This window comes from Anticarsia gemmatalis, chromosome 13 (genome assembly GCF_050436995.1).
Source record: "Anticarsia gemmatalis isolate Benzon Research Colony breed Stoneville strain chromosome 13, ilAntGemm2 primary, whole genome shotgun sequence".
NCBI lineage: Eukaryota > Metazoa > Arthropoda > Insecta > Lepidoptera > Erebidae > Anticarsia > Anticarsia gemmatalis.
In genome coordinates, this window is record NC_134757.1 from 551,846 (window position 1) to 570,063 (window position 18,218).

At 41.6% G+C, this 18,218-nt stretch overlaps 1 protein-coding gene across 17 annotated transcripts in view; it reads right to left on the minus strand.

The window, feature by feature from the left end:
- Window positions 1-62: 62 nt before the first annotated feature.
- Window positions 63-18,218, minus strand: part of HDAC4 (histone deacetylase 4) — a 104,575-nt gene continuing 86,419 nt past the window's right edge. For 4 of the 17 annotated variants that reach the window (XM_076122299.1, XM_076122301.1, XM_076122303.1 and 1 more), the window contains 15 exons: window positions 15,483-15,601; window positions 12,814-12,885; window positions 11,933-12,046; window positions 6,435-6,682; window positions 5,444-5,592; window positions 4,821-4,922; window positions 4,298-4,587; window positions 3,829-4,047; window positions 3,378-3,664; window positions 3,063-3,204; window positions 2,777-2,994; window positions 2,388-2,526; window positions 1,917-2,159; window positions 1,493-1,822; window positions 63-1,412 (listed from right to left, as the gene is read on the minus strand). In XM_076122299.1, the coding sequence (XP_075978414.1) occupies window positions 1,167-1,412; window positions 1,493-1,822; window positions 1,917-2,159; window positions 2,388-2,526; window positions 2,777-2,994; window positions 3,063-3,204; window positions 3,378-3,664; window positions 3,829-4,047; window positions 4,298-4,587; window positions 4,821-4,922; window positions 5,444-5,592; window positions 6,435-6,682; window positions 11,933-12,046; window positions 12,814-12,885; window positions 15,483-15,601 (2,918 nt within the window). In that variant the 3' untranslated portion in view covers window positions 63-1,166. Of the gene's footprint in view, window positions 1,413-1,492; window positions 1,823-1,916; window positions 2,160-2,387; window positions 2,527-2,776; window positions 2,995-3,062; window positions 3,205-3,377; window positions 3,665-3,828; window positions 4,048-4,297; window positions 4,588-4,820; window positions 4,923-5,443; window positions 5,593-6,434; window positions 6,683-11,932; window positions 12,047-12,813; window positions 12,886-15,482; window positions 15,602-16,981; window positions 17,164-18,218 lie in introns of those variants that run through there. The other 13 variants (XM_076122309.1, XM_076122311.1, XM_076122312.1 and 10 more) reach the window with 11 other exon arrangements.

Genomic DNA, 18,218 nt, shown 5'->3' on the forward strand with positions numbered 1-18,218 from the left:
AATGTTTTAGCAGCTTTAGGTGTTGCCATCGAGAAAGGTTTTAGGAATAAATAACTCGAAAAGAATCGAAATAAAAATTCGTTTATATTTCCAAATATATATATAATATATATACATTTATTAAATAATCATTTCATCTTTATTCCAATTTAACAATAAAATTCTCAAAGACACAACATTTGTTTAACTCTGTTTATCGTACAAGGATCCCATCCCATAGGTACGTTGTATACACACAGACAGCCGTCATACAAAAATATTTATATTATAGAGGCGCGGCCGGGCATCGAACCCGCGCCGGACGCGCCCAGACAAGTCGTCGGCTACACTCAACAGAAAGTCCAAGTCATATTCTGCTAGTTAAATATAAGATTCTCATATAAACAAATAATATCTGAGTCGGTCGACTCGTAGACACAACGTACGTATTATACGTATTACAAGTATGTATGTATGTTTGTATGTATGTAGGTAGGCGCCGAACGTGACGCAGTGAAGTGTTACAACATGTCAGCTTATATACAAAGTCATAGACATCTCTTCAAAAATTCTAATTCGTTTCATATTCAGTTATCACACGTTACAAAAACGTTACGTTGTAACAGTTATCATATGTATCTGTATAAACATGAGTTTCACTCGATACAAGTACACCAAGTGAACAACGGACAACACTATATATATAAACACCGGACGAGCTCCGGACGAGCGCCGGACGAGCGCCGGACGAGCTCCGGGCGCGGTACAAACAACAAGTTAAGTGATCACTCGACAAAGAGCGTCGTGTACAATACACGTTACTAACATTTTATATTCACCATCGAACATTTATTTTAGTTTACAACAATACATTTGCACAATTTCCATTATATACACATTGAATAAATACTTTTTGTAACATCAGAATTGTAAACAATCTTTGGTATAGTAGAAAGTATCAGGTCGGGGGCGAGAGGGACGAGGGGGCGGGGGCGGGGGGACAGTCGAGCTGCTACTTCTACGAGATTGTTCGCGACGACACTACACAACAATTATATATCAATATTTGTACACATCACCTCCGAGTACACCGTTTAAAGCTTTCAAATGATTGGCGTCGCTCGCGGCCGGAGGCTGCGGGGCCCGCGGCGGCGGGGGAATGTCGAAGTGTGGGCCGCGGCCCGGGCTCACTTGCCCTCGTCCTGCTCCATGGGCTCCTCCGACGCCGAGCGCGAGCCCTCCGCCGAGCGGGGCTCCGGCGCCGGCCCCGCCGCCCCCGCCGCGCCCGGCGCCTGGTGCATGGACAGCGTGGCCATGGCCGCCGCCGTGTCGGCCGCGTCCCGCTCCGTCTGCAGGCGGCCCAGCCGCGCCGCCGCCACGCCCGTGCCCGCCTCCAGCGCCGACAGCCCCACCGAGTCGCTGAAGCGCTTCAGCTGCGGGAGAGAGAGGGGCGGTCAGACACGAGTCACAGTCGATATATCAGTACGATACAGCACGCACGCAGGATACTCACGGTGGGCCAGTGGTGCTGGTGCACGGCGATGGTGGTCCGCAGCGCGTCCTGCGCCTGCGGCAGGGGCGGGCGGGCCAGCTCGCTGTAGGCGGGCGGCGCGGTGCGCTCGCCCAGCAGCGCGCGCACGCACTCCTGCGCACAGTCGCAGACGGCGGGCAGGTCGTAGCCGCCCTCCAGCGCCAGCACCAGGCGGCCGCCGGCCAGCGCCTGCAGCTCGCGGGTCATGTGCGCGAAGCACGCGGCCGACACGTTGTAGCCGCCCAGCGGGGCCGGGTGACCCGCCGCCGCGTCGAACCCGCACGACACCAGCACTATCTCGGGGTCGTACTCCTGCACCGCGCGACATCACACCGTTAGAATACTCGAAACAATTATGAGCTTCATGCTCTAAAAGAATCCAGCATTAAAAAGTGTGTGTTGTTACCTTAGCGATGGGCATGATGACGGAGCGGAAGGCGGCGAGGTACTCGGCGTCGGCCAGCGGCGGGGCGGAGGCCGAGCTCCAGGCCACGTTGACGGTGTAGCCCAGCCCCGCGCCCGCACCCGCCTCGGTGGCGGCCCCGGTGCCGGGGAAGAAGTTGCCGTCGTCGTGCCGGTGGATGCTCATGTACAGCACCTGCGACTCCGAGTAGAAGATCTGCTGCGTGCCGTTGCCGTGGTGCACGTCCTGCAATACGAATAAGACAATTAATAACAATAACCTGAGTTTTTTTCAATATTTCTTTTTCCTTTGGCTACTCCATCACTATTTGTTGTAATTCGAAGTCAGAAAGAAATATTTATATACAAAAGAATATTACTTTTTTTAGTATCACAATATTTTTTGCAGAATTATATTTCAAAATATTTTACAGGTAAGTATTACAATAAAGAATGTTAAACGTATAGTACATACCCAATCGACGATGAGTATCCTCTGCAGCCGGTGGCGCGTGTTGAGGATGCGCGCCGCCACCGCCACTGAGTTGAAGAAGCAGAACCCCATCGCCTGGTTGGGCTCTGCGTGGTGACCAGGGGGACGGACCACCGCGAAACTACACCATACAAATATCACATTAAAATTGCAGGTTTCAAGTTAGATTTATATAATACGTGATCATTGATGGGACTTGTTATAATGCTTTGGGCTTCATTTTAATGGTATGTAACAAAAAGGTAAATTTAATAGAAAATAGGCACATTGCTTTTGAAGATTCGTTCAGGTGGGGAGTATAGCAAAGCTAGTATAGTAGTGTGTAACACAAAGGTCAGAATATAAGCTAAGTAGCAGTAATGTTCAGTTACCCGTTGCGCAGGTCCCCGCGCGCCGTGCGCACGGCCAGGTCCAGCACGGCGCCGGCCGCCATGCGCGCGGCGGGCGCCGTGTGCGGCTCGCTCCAGGCCGTGTCCGAGTCCACGCCCAGCCCGCCGCACGCCAGGCGCACCAGCTGCCGGACCCCGCCCGCCGCGCCCGCCTCGCGCCGCCCGCCGAACACGGCCACGTGCGACTCCGAGTGCACCGACTGCGGACACGCGCGTTAGTACTGTGCCACCGTCACCCACGCGGGCTCGTGTCGTATCTACTACCCACCTGCAGCTCCTCGAACGTGGCCTTCCTGGGCCGCGTGCGCTCGGCGCGCGCCGCCAGCCCCGTCTCGCACAGGCGCGCCCACACCGACTGCAGGCGCCCGCCGTGCTCCGGGTGCGTGGGCGCGTGCGCTCCACACGCACAACTACCACCAAAAATAAACTCATTACATTAAATACGCTTGCAAGAGTATAAAAGATAAGAAACTTTAGAAAATATTTTCAGAGTTCATTTCAGAGAAATTTGTTCTACCTTACGAGAAGGTGTTGAAAAACAAAGTACACATTATAAAACATCGGTCTTATTAAGAATACATACCCGTGCTTGAGCATGAGCGGGTCGTACGCGAGCCCGGTGGGTGGAGCGCGTGCTCCGACGAGCGGGGAGGACAGGGCGCGGGCCAGCGGGGCGGGCTCGCACGCGGTCCCCACCAGGGCCGCCGTGGCGGTGCCGGGGGGCACGGGCGCCGCCAGCCCCGCGGCCAGCGTGGGGGGCACGGCGGGGTCGCTGGCGCTGGGCTGCGGCCGCCGCGCCGTCAGGTCGATGACCTCGCCCTCCTCCTCGCGGAGCTGCGCCGCAGCCGCGTCGTGGGCTCGCGTCAGGACCTGCAAGCGGTCTCTTCATGAGCTCGAGCGAAATGTGTATTCGAGAAACTTTCATCGAGAAGATTATTAGTAAACGATTTTTAAAATGTAAATCTTAGCAAACAAAACAGAGAACTGTACAAAATATAACGGGGAAAAATAAAATAATAGAAGTGAGTTCATACATCGAGGATGGTGTGTAGTCGTACCGTTTTCCGTATCTGGTCGCGCAGGTAGTGGTGCGCGTTGGGCGGCTGCAGCGCGGGGTCGCCCAGCGGCAGCGGCGCCGAGTGCGTGCGGCCCAGCGGCCGCTTGGCGCCGCGCGGGGCCCACGCGCCGCCCGCGCCCGCCTCTGATACTGCCGCCAGGGGCACGCCCACGCCCAGGGGCAGCGGGGCGCCTACCTGCGGGGGGGCGGGCGTCAGTCACACGGTCACAGGTGAACAATATCATTTATGAGAAAATGAGTTTCTGAGGTGATGAAGAATGGCGATGAAGATTCAATGTCAAATATTAGCCAGAATATTTGAATATGAATAGCTGGAATAATATTTGACACGTGAACTTAGCGAATAACAACAAAAAAGCAAACGATGAAGGTGAACACCGATCCCATGAGGCGGATGATAAAATAAAATCAAAAGTCGGAATTACAGAGATGTTGCAGCCCCATACCGGCGTATGCGTGTGGGGCGTGTGCGGGGTGTGCGGCGCGTGCGGGGTGTGCGGCGGGTGCGGGGGCGGCGCGGGCGCGGGGTGGTGGCGCGGCGGGCCCGCGTGCGGCCGGCCCAGGCTGATGTTGGGCATGGACGGCGACGAGAACAGCAGCTCGGCGGCGCGCGAGCAGCCCTCCTCCTCCTCGCGGATGGGCGCCGTGGCCCCCACGCCCGTGCTGGACCCGCCCGCGCCGGGCGGGGACCCGCGCGGAGATCCACCTTCGCAATCTATATAACACAAAGAAAATCGTAAGTTCACCGTCTTCTACTGTATGACATCACTGCTTTTTAAGTTAACCATCATTTGACAACTTCAAATTATTAATAAAGAAAATTTAATACATTTAGGGACCATGTGATAAATCATTTGTAGCAGCTACGCCACTTGAAAGTGCCTGTTTAGGAGACATAGGTGGGATCACAGCGTTGAGCGTAGTTTCATTACAAAGGTGTGTACTCACTGCGGTGCTTGACACGTTTGAGCGGCCTGCGCGCGAGCGGCGAGGCGCGGCGCTCGATGACGCGCGCCTTCAGCCGCACCTTCAGCATATTGGGCTCGGACGCTGCGGGTTAGTGCACGCGCATGCTTACTCACCATACAATACAGTACATTACAACACACTAACACGCGCGCATACGGTTAACGCAATCGTTTCACTAAATATTGGACAGTTAACGTTAGTTTTGGTCATTTGACTATCAAAATTGTCAAGTTAAAAGCATTATTTTTTTTAACTAATTACTGATTTATAAGAGTTAGAATTTCACTTGTAAAATTAGCTCAATATTTATACTAATGTAGAGTCCAGTCAAAACAGACCTTCAACTTTTATACGTCTTAGTCATTTCTCATTAACAATATCACATCAGAATTAACTTCACAAAAAGAAAAATCATTCATTTAGAACCGACTTTTTGATCCTCGTGTCAAAACAAATAGACGTTTCAACAATCAAAACCTTATCGAAACATCAAATGTATCAAGTTAAATGACGAGCAAAATGTCGGTTTGTAAAACATCAAATCACACAACAAGTAACACGGATGCAAGTATTGTAAGTACACGTATGTGATGACGTCATACCTGTCTTCCTCAGAGGGAAGTCAGCGGGCGAGGGCTGTGGCGGCGCGGCGTTGAGCGCCAGCGGCAGTGGCGCCGCCAGCCTGTAGGGGTGTGTCGCCGTCGCGCCTGTGGACGTGATCGACTCGCCCGATGATGACTTGATTATACCCCTGGAACAAATACATTTATGTTAGTAAACTTGTGGCATGCAAAGAAGAGGTAGAGAAGAAAAATACATAAATTGGTGCGTCTGTAGATAACTATTGAGCGATAGAAATTAATGTCTAAGGGAGACACCTAAATCCATGCGAAAATTCCAGGAGAATTTTGGAGATAAGTATGGAAAGTCAAGAACCTAATACAGAGAAAGTAATTGCCACTGATTAGAGACTGGCTGCTGAAGCCGCAAGATTCGTATAAGAGAAATTAACGGAAGTCCATCAATGTATAACATTAGTATGTACCCATGATAATATACGTTGCTACGAGATCGGACATTTTTCTAACTAAGTTTGTGTTACCTTAGCAACAAATACGATATAGTAACAATATAATAACACGAAAACGAAGCTTGTATTCTGACTGATTACGATATTTACTATACGCACTACTGTGTAATCCTTCTGGGAAATTCTCACGTAATATGTTTGTTAGACGATAGCAAATAAAATAATGTAATTTATTTACCTAACAAAGGAACAAAACATATTAGAGCAATAAATATTTTACAAGCATCACTCTTGAGAAAAGATGATTTTCAGAAACCATGAAGCATATACTGTGCGAATGTGGCCCTTTAGAAAGAAAAAGAATGGATCTTCTTAGATGTGGATACCCCAAACCAGACGATTATAGGCTAATACCGATGAGGAGAATAACAAAACTCAGAAGTTACCCCAACGTCTGGAGTTGCAAAGGAGATGATGACAAAGGATCAATAGTGGTCGAAGTGGCAGCTGGCTATTAGCTGGCACTGGCACCCCCACTTAAGATAAGATAAGAGATGACTCACCAATTTCTATATGAAGATCCAGGGACAGTTCCATTAGCGCTGGCCTGTTTCTTCTTCAAGAACTGCTGCAGTTTCTGTTTGACCTCCGTGGAGGCGTTCGCGCTGTGTTCGTGCTTGTCCTTCTTGCGCAGCAGCTCGACGCGGTCGCGCTCGTGCCGCTCGCGGGCTTCACGGGCTTCGAGGGCTTCTCTCGCCTCCCGCGCCTCCCGCCGCGCCGCCTCCTCCATCGCCTTCTGCTGCTCCCATAACTGTAATGTTAGTACTCACATTACAAAAAGGATAAATTTATGATAAGGTTATATTATAATCACACATCTCATTCTCATTTGATTATACCTATATACTAATATACAGGGAATTGTAATCTCTCATGAGCATTGTATTTTGCCATATAGTTAAGGTTACGTTACTACCACTGTGCCGGGATATCGAGGGTTCGATTACCACAAGGAATCATTTTTGTGGGATCCACAAATAGTATCGTGTTTGATTGTACTGTAGTCCGTTGTTTGTATGTTTGTAAAAGTCTCCGCGACACAAGAGCAATTCTTAGCGCGGCAATTGTCGTATTAGAAAAAATTGTTTTTAGAAAAATTTAAAAAACTGTTGTATCAATTCTAAGAACGTTAAGCATCATTCAATATTATTCGATAATGTATGCGATGAAGATAACAATATGACCGATCCCAGATCCTAGATAGGAACAACGTGTTATTAATTCGTTCATCTAAGATTACACACGGTAGCATTGATTACACAAATTTTATCGTTAACATTCATTCATTCATAAATAATACGAAAATATATGAAAATGGTTAGCTTGATATTGTGCACATTGACACTCAGTAGGTACTTATAGACATTTCTTAAAACGACTACACATTTTGATCGAAATACGCAGATATCTACGGCCTTAAACACTATACCGAATTTTCAAAATTTAAGGTAAAGTCTTGCATATAATCTTTCAGATTTAAAAAACAATATCTATCTTACGAATATGTCAAAAAGCTCAGGTGTGTAATACACGTAACTGTATGACAAGATGTATGGATGAGAATGACGCAAAGCAGGCGTGTACGAACCACACTAAGTGGCGTTCTCTGGTCCCTGTCTACTCCTATGTGAAGAAGGCGTGATTTTATGTATGTATAAAAACTAAATAGACTCTAAAACTACTACCTAAAGTCGTTAATACCATTAATCACACGCCCACTCTCCTATTAAAAGCTATTAAAACGTCTTAATTCATCATAACTCCTTTAGCCGAGTATATGTTCACGATGCCCGGTGAGATCACCTGAGAATTGAGAGAATGTAGCTGTCTAAGGCGTGGTCGACTTTGACCCTAGTGACAGATTTACCTTATGCATTGGAAAAACCGCTGCCGAGTCATATTTCTGTATACAAGGTTCAAATTTAGGTCGAGACAACTATTTCTACAGTTTTGAGTCTAGATGTAATTTAAATCCGTTAATTAAAACGTTAATTGAGTTTAAGTAGCGCTCAAAATGGTTTCTGTCATCAACTTTACGGTAAAAACGTAGTCACATCGCAAGATTTCATGGACAATATTTCAGTATGTGAGTGAGTGAGATCTATTGACCGAATTCGGCCATGGCGACCACTTCGACTCCTAATTAAAACGGCGCTGATTCGCACGCAGATGGCTCAGTATGTATTAGCATGCAAAATACAGACATACATAAAATTACGGCATGTTCCCCATAAGGGTAGGCAGAGAACGCTACTCGGCAAGATCCTTACAGACATCTAACATCCCTTGCTTCATTCAAATCCATACATCTTGTCATACAGAAAAAACAATTTTTAAAACAAGAGTCGCGATTCGAATCTCTCGAAGCTCGATACTAATACCAATCGCGATTACAATCAAAACAAAAACAGAAATGATTCAGTACAAAACAATGTTATTTACGACAATCTAGGATACTTTCACAATGACTAACATGTTACAACACGATGATCAAACATTGGTACGAACTGAGTAACGCAGGAATTTGGACATGTTCAACTAATTCATGCTGAGATGACATTGTTTACGTGGACACTCGACATGACTCAGCATCGCACCTACGCAATAATAATATGCGGTGCTTGTTAAAGAATTCGGGAAGAAAATTGAGCCACATATTTAAATTATTTTGGGATGATTCATGAGAAGAAATCTGGCAAATATACTAATATGTTGCAAAGTAACTTCGATTGACAGTGGGTGATATAGATTGTTGAAATTTACAGAAAGTGTGGCGCCATATCGCTTAAAATCTATACTAATATAATAAAGCTGAAGAGTTTGTTTGTTTGTTTGTTTGTTTGTTTGTTTGTTTGTTTGAACGCGCTAATCTCAGGAACTACTGGTCCGATTTGAAAAATTCTTTCAGTGTTAGATAGCCCATTTATCGAGGAAGGCTATAGGCTATATAACATCACGCTACAGTCATTAGGAGCGGAGTAGCAACGAAAAATGTTACAAAAACGGGGAAAATTTTGACCCATTCTCTTAGGTTACGCAAGCGAAGTTGCGCGGGTCAGCTAGTTTAGAATAAATTCAAACCTTGTCGAGACTATGTACTAACAGAAATGTTTCCTAAACTAGTATACGCCTGTGATACATACGTACATAAAATCAGGACTTTTTCACATAGGGGTAGGAAGACACCAAACGCTATTTGGTACGATCCTCACAAACTTTCCTTGTCTCACTCACATCTAAGGATATTGTCACACAGGTCCGTCAGATAAAAGTTCTACGCACCTGACCTTTTGCCAAGACATAACATAATAAAACCCTAGAAAAAGTAAAAAATAAAGGCGGGATAAAGCTCTATTATACACAAAGTCACGGTCACAAAATATGAGTCAGCCAAAAAAATATCGCACTTATTCTATTAATCAAAATATGAACAAGTTGCCACATTTGAACCAATAGGTCACCTTCATACACAGACAGGCTATAAATAGCTATTCTTATAGCCTGTCTACAGACTTCAAAGTGTCAAGTGATATGCGTATTCTCGAAAATAGCTCAAAATCGGTCGCGCAGAGGTCGACTTCACTTAACCTTAGGTCTACTTTTGACACACATTGTTCTGCCTATCTATAAGTTAAATAAAGTACATACACATCTTTATAAAACAATAATATAGTCTTGTCTAGTATTGGCATGGATGATTTATCGAAAATATAACTAGCTAATAATTCTGCGTATATTAAAAAAATCCGACGAATTGAGAACCTCCTACTTTTTGAAGTCGATAAAAAATTAGAAGCTGTACCAAACAGCTTCTAATTGTAGCAGCTGTCCGCTAAATAAGCCGTATCACTTATGACAAAAAATTCAAAATTTTATATGCTTTTGCTAGCGCAAACGTTGCATAAAAGGCTCTATTCTAAGTTCTTAGACTTAAGATCATCGTTGTCATATAACTATGAAAAAAAATCTAACTAAAATTGTGTTTAAAAAAAATATATTTATGTAGGTACTCACAAGATATCAAACGACATCCATATACTGACACTACACAGCAGTGCGGGTGCGCACTCCCAACTACTGTCCCACACGTAAGGGTGTGGCCACTGACCCGCCGCAACGAGGCTAATACAATTACTACAGTACCTATGTACTCGCCTCGTGTAATTACTTGCACTCATTCTATTCATTACTATTTATAGAGCACGTATAATAGCATATATTACGTAAATTTTGTCACTATAGAGACAAATAAAGCTTACATTATGCTTAGATTTGCAAGTTAACTAATTTTAACGATTTTCTAATTATTGCCTAATGGAAGACTATTGCTATGTCAACCAGTCAAGCCTTTTTTCCAACTATGTTGGAGACGGCTTCCAGTCTCGCCGGATGTAGCTAAAAACCAATATTTTACAGGGAGCTACTGTCTTTCGGGACACCACAGCCTACCTGGGTTATAACACGATACCCCTCGGTAAGACTGGTCTACATACACCACAGGCCAAATTAAATAATAACATCTTCTAAACATACAGGCTTAAACGCTTCTTCTTGGACTAATGTAAGAGATTCTTTAATCAACTTTACATTATCATTAAAGAAGCTACAAATCAGAAATTACTTAACAAAACAACCGCTCTCCTCAAGAAACATAAAAGGTATACCATACAATACAATAGACATCCGCAATGAAACAAGCTTCAAAACTATAAATACTCAATCAGATACATCATCTCATCTCGAAGTGAGCTCATCCCGTTAAACAGAACTCAATCAACGTATATGAACACATTGAACACGTTTGCTACGGAATAAAGCAATCACAGCGGATCACGAACTTTGAGACCGGTTTGATCACGTGATCTGTTAACATACCTAAAGGCTTTACACGTTGTGTTAACGTTCTGATAAATACCTGCTTATTATTATGTAACACTAGCTTCTGTTTGTGACTTCGTCTGCGTAAAATTTCCCGGGGAAAAGTATCCTATGTGTTAATCCAGGTTATAATTCTTAAAAAAAACCATTTAGTTGGTTTAGCTCAATACATCAATTTCGAATTTTTCGCATTTATAATACAATTGTAGGACTAGCAGACCCGGCAGGTAATGTTCTGTCTGAAATCGTAGCTAATTTACATAAAACGAATGAATTAAACATTAAAACTTCCCTAATCAATTACTCCATTGGTAAAAACCGCTTGAAAATAAGTTTAGTAGTTTTTGAGTTTACCGCGAACAGACAGGCCCAGCGGGGGCTTTGCTTGTTAATGTATGTGAATGTACTCAATGTAGTGTAACATACATGTGATACTCATGGGAAGAAAGATTCTATGTACAATTCTATGGCGTTGGTATCGAATAATAAAGAAATAAACGTGTAACAAAATAACATCGTATGTTTGGCTTGTGTTAGAACAGTGTGTGCACACCCTAATAGTCACGTTTCTTAGCCAATTTATTATAAGTTTATAAATAGACATGACAGATAAGCAATTAAATACAGGATTTGAGGTTTAAAGTTATTATGATATTTATATCGCTATCGAATAGTAGCGGGCCGAGAACAGGTCCTTGTAGAACACCTTTTGAACGTAGAACTAGGTACTTAACATGTTATATTGAGAGGTTGTCTTATGATTATAGCTCTTGTGAACTTTTAAACTAATTCAGTTGTGCTCACCGGTCAGTTAGCAATTTCTAGGTTAAGTAAGCTTTGGCGCGGTCATTCCGTAGATGGTTGATCACATAGTGACATTTGAACTGAGCGTCTCCGTGCTTCGGAGGGCGCCTAAAAAGTCGATTCCGGTTGTTGTCAATTAAGTCTTTAAGCAATTTCAAAGGCCTTCGGGCGGCTTGAATAACTTTGAGACTAGGTCGACCATTAACCATACGATAAGAACAAGAAGTAATTCAATGTTTGATTGTTTATAGTGATAAACTAATATGTAATGAAACAGTCTTCGCCTTTTAAACCTTAATAAATTGTGTTGTTCACTCACATTTACCTTCAAATGGTGCATGAGTTGTTGCTCGTGCTCCTGCGCCAGCTGCTGGCGCTGCTGCTGGAAGTGCTGCAACAGGATCTCCTGCTGCAGCTGCTGCTGTTTCTTCAACTGCAACATTAGTGGCAACAGTTAGTGGAAGGAATCCGGCAGGATCCGGGAATGTTAGATCATGAGTGAGGTTAGTTTTTGGTATCAATACAGTAGGAGCTATTATGATTAATGATTTTTTTTATAAATTATGTGCGTTATTTATAATATTAAAAAGAAAAAGCCGTGAGTTTCTTGCCGTTTCTTCTCACGAGTAAAAGCTTTTCCAAAACAGTGGAAAATTAAAAATAATATGAAGAATTTAAATCCTAGTTAAAAGTTTATGGAATAAAGGATATTTGAATTGTATTTGAGCTCCAATTGCATTGACACCAAATATTCTTCAGTGGAATTATAACATCTGCGCCATGATAGCATTTTTGTTACGAATACATCAGTGCTAATTCTATTGCTATGACTAAACGTGTCGCACATACAATATCATTAACACATATACCATCAACATTAGTTACAACGATATCACCATCACACACAACCTATGTGTCTCATCCAACTACTTCACATTCTTTTACCTTAGCTTATATTCTCTATTGTTCATTAACATTATGTTTAAAAGCACATCCAAACATTTGTCTCGTATTTCAATTTCCATTTGTTTTAGTAAAATGATTTGATGTTTTAAAGCGTCCGATTTTAGACAAGCTTGTATGACTGACCAATGATTAATGATGAATTTATGGTCTTCGACAAATGTTTGGATTTTGTCGTTTTTGGATGAGACACAAAACACATTTGGTACACAATTATTATCATAATTTTCGACTCACTTGCATCAGGAAACTACTCTCTAATGTCTGTTTCGCCCGCTCAGCAATATGGTTCTTTCTTGGGTTTTGATTCTGACAACGAGAGATAGAATACATGTAGGATACAGTCGACTCACGACCGAAGAGGGGTTAGTTGAGGGTCCGGCTTTACACGGAGCTAATGTTACACCAGATATTGTGACGGCACTTGATAGTATACACAGAAATTAATCACATAATTGTGAAATGAAAATTAATTTCTGATATTTTTGTAATAGATTTTATAAGCAAAAATAAACGAGCAATCAAATTAAATGAAAGAAGATGTCAAAAGAAAAGTAATTCATATAAATAGGATTGAAAACGTAGCAAGAGACGAAACAATAAGTCTGGTGTAATCGCTACCCATTTGGGATAAGCTATTAGTATTTCGGACTACTGGAGAGTCCTTTCACCTCACGTTATCATTGATCGTTGCAACCTTGCACCGTGGGACGGAAGCGACGCAAAAAACATCGAGAGCGTCGGTTCGAGGTGCGCGTGCGCTTATTTTTGGCGACGCGCATTATATTTTTGTTCGATGGGGAAAAATGGCGGGCGGGTGGAATGCGCGCGCGCCGCGAATAGCACGCGCGGACGGATGTTTTGCGTGCGCGCGTGGGCGGGATTGTCGTGGCCCCGGGTTCGAGCTGTGGGAACGAACGTAGCCCTTTTAACCTGAGGGTGTGACACATTTGATACATGGGATTGTGGGGATTTGATGCGTGGACTTGTAATTTATTTGTGATATTTGGGGAGGAGTTTCAGGACATTAATTAAGCTCTAAGGTGTTAAAAAACGGTTATAGCGAATAATATACTCAGTTATTCTCCATAATATTGATATAAACCGCAGTTAACTTTATTATAAAATAGATTGGACGAATAAGAAACTACGACTTCATTTTACATACATTTTACCCGACAGCTTTAGTTCAAACATCGAAAGAAACGACGCAGTACATTTCATATCTAATTTTACCGTATATACAACGAGAATATGCATATACCGTACACAAGCCGATATATAAGCCGGCGTATAAATAGAGGCGCGCGCGCGGTATTAATATCTAGTAAAAATAATGTACGTATAACACATATACCGGTATATTTCGGTAAAGGTCACGAACACACGGCTTCACCTGCATCGTATTGTACTATTTTTGTGTAACTACGTAGTTTTTTGATTATTGCGTTGTAAAGGTATACTAGCCATCAATGGTAAATTAATATCTAAGTATTGTTGTAAAACGGCGACTTTATGCTCTAAATAGTAACTGTTTTTATTTGTGAACTATAAAGGCCTTTATTTCTGCAATGACCCTATAAAGTAACATTCCCACAATGTCAACAATACGAGTATTAGGTATGTAAATGACCCTATAAGGCCATTAACGTGCGCCGTAGTATTCCAAATTAATTCATTAATTTACCTCATTGTTAAATATATAATTACTTCTCAAGCGCAATAGTTCATAATCTCAAAAACAATGAAATTCTTCGAACTTCAACGATTTTAGTCGGAGTACATAACAAGTAATAAATATGTTTGTTATCGCGACGTTTTATAGTTGTCAGCTAAATATACACGCCGAGTTATCTACAACACATTTTATTTATATCTGTATTACGCATTACAACACTACATCAAAGTTTATATTTAAAAAATCGGACCATTTCGTACAACTATATGATATCTCTTTCCTTATACAAGGAATGAAAAAAGACAAAAACATTTGAAAACATAAAACTTTAACAAAAGTACACTGTAAACTTTCTGCTGTCGAAAAACCTTCATACTATTATAAATTTAAATATTATTATAATGTCATTGTGTTAGGAAGCTTTAAAATCTCTATTCGTATCTAAAAAAAATAGTTATTTAATATATTCAAATGAATAACAAGTCTATTTCCAGTATCAATAATGTTTACACAACGATATGAGGTATTTATACAACGATATCTTGAGTGCAAGTGCACTTATCAAATGATTATGAACTGATATTATTAGTGCGATTGCTATCTGATTACTTGTATTCAAGTTAGAATGGGTTCGTTAAGGCAGTGCAGCCCAGCAGGTGAGCTGGTCCTATTTTCTAATAGAGTAAACTTACTAATGTGCTACTCTTATTACTAATCTACTACCTTTAACGATGTTTAAACAAATTAGATACAAAAATCATCGTTTGTTACGATTAGATTATAATTTCACGCATTTTTTTTGCAAGTAGTTTATATGAACTATGAGGAAGAAATTATATGTCAGTTTATTTACTTAAAAATTTGGACTAAGTTTGCTTCAAATTTAGAGCTTTTCTAAGGGTCACATTGTCAAATGGAAAGAAGGCTGGAATAGGATATATAAAGACAGTAGAATACCGAGAGTTAGAGAACAGTATAAGGCTTTTAGGGGAGGGCTACGTCCACCTAAGACGATCTACTGCAGCTTTCATATCTTCGTAGAGCAAGGACTCTTCACATTGATTGAAGAAGCTAAGATCTAATAGCATCTAAAATACTTTTAAAATGAGGACTGTTATCCTGTAGCAGACCAATATAGCTGTGAATAAATAAAGTTATGTTCCAAAGGTTCTCCAGAAGATCTTCCTTCTTCTTCGTATGTGTAGAGGAGGGAATAAGAGGTGTGTACCTGCATGATCTGGTGGTGGAAGCTGGTGTCGGCGAGCGGCAGGCGCGGCGCGTGAGGGGGCGACGGCGTGTGCTGAGGAGAGCCGTCTGCTCCCCCGCCGCTCTCATGCGCCATCTCTGCTGCAAAGAGAAGAACACGTTAGGATGGAAGACTACAGAAAGTAAAGGATATTTAAGACTATTTAAGACAGATAGATATGATTCTTTTTTAAGTAGCTTGGATTGTGAAATTAATCAATTTATTGTAATTGTAAAATGCATAGGATCTGGTGATAGGGATGACTGGAATAAATTGGGGGAGGCCTTTGCCCAGCAGTGGGACAGTACAGGCTAACAATAAAAAATAGGTATACAGTGAGGTAAACTTATATTAGCTAAGGGTAAGAGCTTCGTAGTCTTCGTAGTAATTGTTAAGTGGTGTGGTGGCTATGCTTTTTAAGTTTGTAATAGTACTCATAAAATGTAAACTGGTCTCATTCACTGACTGCTCTCGCACTGATTATAATGTACTAAACATCAAAAAGTGAATACAAGCATTTTTCCTAGGATCAACAACCCTGATGGTACGTTTGATGCCGGTGAAAATTCCCAGTATTTATATAAGCAGTTGTTTGTTATAAAGAATCACAGACTAAACACTATTAGAGCTACGTGTACAAATAATAGTGAACCTTTCTGCAAATCCCCCGCTATGTATCCTCGGAGTTTTGCTGGAGCGAGAGATTATGCGATAAGAAAATGTACAGATCAGGATATCTGAGGATATGTACGATATCGAATGTATGTAGAAGTAAGAAATGTATTTCAACGGGGGTTAATTTTTAAGTCCTCCTTCAAAAAATATAGTATGCACCTTCAGTTTATTTGGGTTGAATGTCGTGCAGATAAGAAGACATCTACAAAGTGGACTATAACATATTACTTGATATATTGTTGCAATAAATAATAGTATACGAATGACGATTATTATTGAAGAGTCATAACTTTTACATGAAATCTACTTAATCAAGAATAAACAAAACTAGTCCCTTTTCACCCAATTTAAACAAAAATGTACGGATGAAAATAAAAACTTACATTTCAAACACACACGAGATAAAAGTACGTAACTACAAAACTACGTAAATCCAAGTATTTATTTCTATAAATCTAAGAAAACTATCGTAAATATCTGCTACGTCAGCGAATACGATAACACATAGATGGCTATACGTTCGAGATGTTTTACATCACCACGTAGGCAAACTGATAAGTATATTTGTTAATCTTACTGAATATTTTCTAGCTTTTTATTCTCTAACATACGCTAAGTCATGAAAACGTAAGATAAAAATTAGCTGACTAATATTTTTCTAAGTCTCTATTAAGATAAATACGACTCGAAATCAAAATACTAAACTATAACAATTTAATTAGGGTATTATAATTCACTATTCAATTCCTAAACCATCGTCATCTACAATTAATTGAATATCACGTCATTTTATGTTTGGTACAAACCTTCAGCCATATCCATATAAAAATCTACACTACACAATTTTACACATCATTAAAAAATATCACCAAAATCACTGCACTCAATTAACACAATTCACACGATCGATTAGGTGGCCTGCACACACCGTGTAGTACGGAGCGTCGAGTGCAAGCTCACCGCACGTCTACGCGCGGTCGTTTGTCGCCAGCCTGTGACCTAAATAGCCTAATCTAGGGTGAGGGATGTACTACGTTAGTACGAATTGATGTTTTTATTATTGCGATACCGCGGTTGTTCTACATGTTTTTGCTCTTTCTTTTTTCAGTTATAGGAAGAGGATAGAGTTATTTATGACAAGTAGTTAGCTAATTCGAGTTCCTTGACCATACTTTTTACATATTATGTATTAAATATTGTGTACAAAACCTCCACGAATAAAAGTCTCGATAAATGCACATTTAAACACCTTTTAATTTTGACCCTAAAAATGACAATCAGGATTAAGACCGTGTATATTTTTCTGCAGTTACATTAGCGAACATTCAGTCAAACTAAAGCATTGTAAATCTACCTACAAATAACAATACACATTATTCCTACGAGATAAACAATAAACGTCAAATAAAAGTTCACCCCATCTTTTAACCCTTTATTATCAAACTGCATTTAAAATTGCATAGTGCTGCATACCGGAGTCCCGACCCCTAGACTCATTAAATGTAGGTCGCTGGGGGATTGCGGCGAAGCCTTCGAGAGGGGAGAAACACTCCCATCCATAACACGTGGGAGGGGGGAGGGGGGTGACAGTTATTTTCGTCCACAGATATATTTAGCCGAGCTGGCCGCCCGGGACAGAGGACTTTTGCTTTACAGCCTCTTGTTGGAGGTCAATACAGCCTTATTTATTGCTACCTTTTGTTGTTTATACTGAGAAATCGAGGCTGTGAAGGTTATTGGAAAATATAGGTTAAATTAGTGATTTGAACGTTTAAATAAAGGGTGCTTGCGGTAAGGCGCGTTATAGGATGTAATCGGCAATATTGTGAGTCTGTAACTTCTCATTGCTGGCGTATTTTAATGTATGAAGAATCTTCTTAGATGTTGCCAAAACGATTATATGCGATATGATCGTGTTAACACCACATTCACAACTTCAGGTACATGCTATTTTCGATTATTTGCTTCTAATACGTGCTAAAATAACATTTCACTCTTAAAATAAGTAAACCATAAATCAGATATTTCAATTAATCTATATTT